Source organism: Anabrus simplex, chromosome 3, assembly GCF_040414725.1.
Source record: "Anabrus simplex isolate iqAnaSimp1 chromosome 3, ASM4041472v1, whole genome shotgun sequence".
Taxonomy (NCBI): domain Eukaryota; kingdom Metazoa; phylum Arthropoda; class Insecta; order Orthoptera; family Tettigoniidae; genus Anabrus; species Anabrus simplex.
Genome location: NC_090267.1, coordinates 247,966,022 through 247,972,293, shown reverse-complemented (window position 1 = coordinate 247,972,293; position 6,272 = coordinate 247,966,022). Strand labels below are relative to the sequence as shown.

The following is a 6,272-nucleotide window of genomic DNA, read 5'->3' as shown; positions in this document are numbered from 1 at the left end:
TTCCTTGTCCAGCCAGTCCCTGCTATGAATTGTGTGAAAACATTGCTCATAGGGTCAGTTGGTGCGTGCATTTCAGTGGGCTTGGCAGACTGATATGTAATAGCAACTTCTGGCTCGGTGAGGAAAGCAACGGGAAACTACCTCACTCCTCATTTCCCTAGTACACCTCTTCAGTGATACCTAGACCATCTATGACAGCTGATGGCAGAGCTGTTGAGGATCCAACCAGCCTTAGGGCTGAAGACTGAACATACATACAGGCATATTGAAACCTGCTCCTGGAGGAGTAGACTTCTAAATATGAAGTTTGCTCAAGATGTATTCAGCTGTGTACCTATGATGGCGGAACAAACAGACATGAAAGCTAAAAACTACTGACATGATCTTGAGTTGACCTAAAATGGATAAATATATCAAAATATGGCAAAATAAATGACATTACAGACAGCTTTACGACTTTATTTATAAGATGACTACGCATTTAATGTGTGAAGCAAAACTAGCTTGCAGTGAAATTGTTTGTCATTATAATGTTTTCCTATGTTTCAGTATATACAGAGCTCAGTGATTAGAGCCATGAGACTTATAAAAATTATATTTTAATACTGCTTACTGAGGAATACCTGCTGAAAACAAATTTTAAAATAATTTGAGAGACCAAGATAAAGCTTACTCTGACTTGAAAAACACTGGTCTATGTCAGTAACAATAATGGGCTTATCATTATCATACAGAAGTTTAAAACAATTAACAAGCAATACACCATTTCTCAAGAGGAGAAAAATTTAAAGATTCTGTTGTTAGATGGGAGATTCTCGTGGTTCCACTAGGATCTCGTTGACTGCACAGTATCCTGGCTGTGTGACTGCATACATGACTGCTTGAGCTACATCATAAGGTTCGAGGATTCTAGTCTTCCCACTCATGTCGAACATCTCCTTTGCCTGCACATAAAGAATAACATACAAAAATCAAAGCTTCCAGTTACAAACTTATGTTATACAATGTAGGTCATAGATATTCTAAATTAAACTATCCTTAAAGCTGACACAGGCATTACTTCAACTTATTCATACTGGTTTTTTATTTTTTTAATTACCAAACTAGCACTAGCAACTTGAGATATTTGTGTGATAACCACGAGCCTCGAGCCAAGTTAAGGGGTAACCACACTTGCTTGCACCATGCTATTCTGTATTCCACATCAATTCCTGGTCTCTATAGCTGACAATATTAGGCTTGTGAATCATGGAGAATCTTTGGGATACATCATAATTGAGTTTGTGTGGATAGAAGATCTCAAGATATTAGTCACGTCCTAATGCCTAAAATTTTTATGTATTAGCTTTTTAATTTATTTTGCTTATATTCCTTTTGTAACTATCATCACGTATGCATTGTATGATAAAATAATACGAGAGCTGAATTTTGATATTACAGTAAAACCTCTGATATACAGACTAATGTGACTCAGGTGTTAGAGAGTACCATTAAAATACAGCCGAATTCAAATAAGACTATAAAATTGTATTTTATAAGTAACTAGCTGATGTACCTGTACTTCGCTATGGAATTCTACATTGTATACAGAACTCAAGTTTAGGTAGTGTACACGTTGTAAGATTGTATTAAATTGTAAAGCTCTTAACGTTACCCTTGAAACGCGACGGGAAGGTCACTAAACGTCTTTCCTTATGTGAAGACTAGGGAATTTTCATTGCAATGATAGGCCCTCTTGCCTGCCATCAGTCACAATCAAGTTGGGGAGTTTTCAATATAAATGCAGACACACTCCATCTGCCTTTTTACATCCTCAGAAAGACTGCCTTAGTGGTTTTCCCAACTGAAATCAACATAGGTCATTTCAATGACACCAGTAGGATGCCACGATTAAAAGCAATGCTTTGATATGAAATACTTGATCAAATGAAAAACCACACATTTACTCACTTTTAACGAACAGTACTATGCTGCCAATCTAACAGTCCAAAGTTCCAGAGTTGGAACGACCAGGCTGCAGACAGCCATGAACACTTTAATTTCGGGGGGGGGGGGGGGGGAGCGGGAGGCGAATATTTAGAGTCCCAGGGCAAAATCTATGCCCTTTTACTCATCTATTTAATTAGACTACCCAATGAGTCGAATAATCTCGATTCATTACACTGGCAGGGTACAAACAATCTGACTTGGAGGCAATGTTTTCCTCCAAGCCAGAGGAGAACACCCCCCCCCCCCTCTCTTCACTGCTAATTTGGAATCAAATGAATGTCAAATTTAATAAACGTGAAGATAAAGAGGCTTATCTTAAGAAATGGCTCTTTTCAGGGTTGAATTTGGAGTTATTTAGTAAATTGTAGTGCTATAATTTGGAATAGGTCAAAATTGTAATTCTCTCTTCAGTGACAAAGTCAGTGAGATATGCCTATTTAAACAAACTGCCATCTTTGACCCTCAGTCCGCTCTCAACCCGAGGAATGAAAAATATCCATTTAAAAGTAATTGGTAGGCCTATGTTTAAAGTTTCCAAAATTCACAAAAACAGAAAATAGACCAAATAGTGAGTTACGCTTATTTAAAGAAGTCGATTCAATTATTAGTAGAAATCTAAGCGGTATGTTCTGAGCTGCTGGTGGAGAGATAGCATGAAATTACCTTGGTAAATGTATAGGATTGAATAGGCTTTTAAAGTAGGAAAGATAAAGATAAGAATTCAAGAGAACAAACTGGGGCAAATATTCATTTATAAGAAGAGGAATTAGGTATTAGAATAATTTACCAAGCAAAATGTTTGATAAATTTCCAACTTCTTTGAAATCACTTAATAAAAAGCTAAGTGAACAACTGATAGGGAATCTGCCACCTGGGTGATGGCTGTAAATACCCTTAGTATCTACCTTTTGCCAATACCTTCATTTTTCAAAACGTCAGATCTTTTCCTTTTTCTCTTCTGATCAGAGGTTAGAGTGAATACCTATGTAGCTGTACTTCCATGTAAAACAATAAATATCACCATTTCTTTTGATAAATCTATGTTAATTTTATGTCTATTTTGATGTGCGTATGTATTTTCATTCGTTGTGATGGAGAGTAAATCAGTGGTGGTCTTCAGAAAGCTATCATCCTAGTATTTGCCTAGATTGAAATGAGAAAACTACAGATAACATTTCAGGGATGTTTGAGAATTCATTCAAGCCATGAGTACTTGTTACTTTGGCTAATGCTGTGCTCTGCTGAGGTACCCAGGTTAGTATTATACAAAAATGCTTGGATAAACAAACCAATATATTACTTCTTTTCTATTAAATGAATGAGGCCAATAACTAAAAATATGATCTTACATATCAAACAAATAATGTAGCAATGTTGTACAATCATGTTTGTGAAATTGTGCAATAACAAACGATAATAATGTTAATGGTTTTACATCCCAGTGACTATTAACAATACAGTATTTATAGAAGAGTATAAAAGCATTAATACACACACTATTTTATTGCCCTCTGCAATCGATGTTATGTAGAGTACCCATGCTGCAAAAGAGACAAACAGAAGAATACAGTACAACCATTTCAAAATTGAAATCCAAATTGTACGAAAAGCATTTTAGATTGATCAGCAGGTTCCCAGCGTTGATGGCATATAACCCTTTCATTGATTGGCTAAAGCAGTGGTTTTCTCACTGCTAAATGACCCTTCAGACCACTTTCTCAAAGTCTCATTTTTCTTGCAGTTGTTACACACACAGTCTTTTTGTTCATTTCTACTCTTTCTTATCATTGTGATTTATAGTTCTGCATGACTAACATGATTGTGGTTCTTTATCAATTTGATGAATTTATAAACCAATTTTCCCTGATCTTAAAATCACAGCCATTTGAAGAAATAAACATATTTTCACCTTTAGAGCTACAAAAACCCTGTAATCACTAACACATGCCCCATATGTAGACATCTGGAGCCTTGGGATCCAGAGAACAGGAAGGGTGGGGGAGTGGATTTGCTTGAGAAATTAGGCGATCTCTAAAGTAGCATTGCAGAAGGACAAGCACCTCCGCAGCGGTGTGGGCTGTGGCTCCATCTCGCTGCATCAATTGTCTTTGGAGCAGTAAGTAACTGGCATGCCAAAAATGACACAAATCCCATACATGAGGTAATAATGATGTCTCTTTAGACTATCTGGTCCACTGATTTTGGATTCTGTGCAACATCCTCAACAAAATAAGGGCCCAATATTCCATGACCGGATATGGCACACCAAATCGTGACCAGCACACTGTGTACTGGTTTCTGTATAACTATCAGATCATCAAACCCTAAAAAACGAGTTTTTTGTCCGTTGATGTAGCCATCTGAAAATGATATGTTGCAGAAAAAATCTGGATCCTCATACTTCGTGGACAACACTCGGCTGCAATACTGTATTCGGACTCATTCATCCCTTTCTGTTGAATGCTGAGCAACTTCTGGCATGCAAATCCGCCTAGCTTTTTAAGTATCCACCAAACAGACCTATCAACTCAAACTGATTTTCAACAATATTCATCATAGACTCCGCTTTGGGGTCTGTAACACCGGTTGGAGAAGTCATCCACGATTCTTGTCTGTGGTGATGTTTCTTGGGCGCCCTGTTATTCCTTTTCGTTGACGTAAGATTGATCCCATATGACGGAACTTGTCAACAACAGCTAATATTATTTTGTTATCTGGTGCCTCCTTATTAAATCACACCTTGTACTGTTCCTTAACATGAAGCAAACTCAGCTCATTCTGTTGCCCTACTCTGTATGACTGGAAATAATATTCCATGATTAACGCCTTCTCCTCTACTGTGAGAACCAGGATTGAAAAAATTAACATAACAATGAATTCACATTATGTCAAACCATTATATACAATAAATAAAAATTTTATTGCTAGGGAAACATGAACAGCAGATGAGCAATGTAATGTCCTTTGTTTTGCCACATTCTGTATAAATCATAGTGTTAAGGTACGATAATGAAATGATTGATGTTATCTGTGAATTTGTACGTGTTTGAATTGTAATTATTATTACTATTTGTATGTATGTTCGGTCCTCAGTCCTAAGGCTGGTTGGATCCACAACAGCTCCGCATCAGCTGTCATAGATGGCCTAGGCATCACTGAAGAGGCATACTAGGGAAATGAGGAGTGAGGTAGTTTCCCGTTGCTTTCCTCACCAAGCCAGAAGTTGCTATTACATATCAGTCTGTCAAGTCCACTGAAATGCATGCATCATCCGACTCTATGAGCAACATTTCCACACCATTCATAGCGGGGACTGGCTACATAAGTAATGGCATTACTAGCATTGCTCATACCTCAGTCACTTTCATATTGTCAAAGCCAAGGATAAGACTGAGACAGGTCAATGAAAGTAACAAAATTGCTCTAGCCTATACCAGAAGACATAGTGCACTGTAAACACTAGGTCCCACCAGCAAAGGCATATATTACTATTTACAGTGTAATATTTTATATTACATATTTTGTAAATTTTGAGTGATCTTCTGAGTGTCTGTATTATATATATTTGGAATTGTGCACAAATATGAAATTACAATTTATGTAATTCAGTCTTTACTGTAATCGACTATCGATGTGACTGCTTTGTTGCAAACAGTTATATAGTGTTTTCCACATAATACATACACGCACTCAATATTTGGCTTATGAAATTTCTTATTAGTACACAAGTTATGATGAAAGCCATGAATTGCGAGTCTTGTTAAAACAGATCTTAATGGTTGGTTTTCGTTTGTCTATCTCCTGTCAATCATTGCATCAGTAGTGTAGAAGTATTGAGGTATTTCTGCACGTTTTTTGTTTTCTTCTCTCAGTCACTTTAGTTGCAAGATTAGTAGCAGGTAGTGGTAGATTCAACCATAGATCTTCTGGATAGAGTGCTGCTTTTATATTTTCCAGTGTTGTTAAATCAGTTACAGATAGTTTTTCCCAAATCTATTCTACAGTATGCTGTATGTTAGTATTGGGGAGATTTTTACGTGGAATAGCATTAAGGCTGTTTGTAAAGACAATTTGGTAATGTTCTTAATAGTGTATATCCCTCTTATGGCAGCTGTAGCTCTCTCTCCTTTATGCGGAGTTGGAATGAATTATATGAAGTCTGTAGGGTAATGCCAAGATATTTATATGAATTTTCAGTCTGTCTGGCTCCATAGCTAAATGGTTAGTGTGCTGGCCTTTGGTCACAGGAGTCCTGACTTTGATTCCTGGCAGGGTTGGGAATT

At 37.0% G+C, this 6,272-nt stretch overlaps 1 protein-coding gene across 4 annotated transcripts in view; it reads right to left on the bottom strand.

Annotated features, from left to right (window-relative positions):
- Nucleotides 1-433: 433 nt before the first annotated feature.
- Nucleotides 434-6,272, bottom strand: part of LOC136866203 (uncharacterized) — an 873,476-nt gene continuing 867,637 nt past the window's right edge. For all 4 annotated transcript variants that reach the window (XM_067142959.2, XM_067142960.2, XM_067142958.2 and 1 more), the window contains exon 24: nt 434-944. In XM_067142959.2, coding sequence (XP_066999060.2) covers nt 801-944 — 144 coding nt within the window. In that variant the 3' untranslated portion in view covers nt 434-800. The remainder of the gene's footprint in view (nt 945-6,272) is intronic.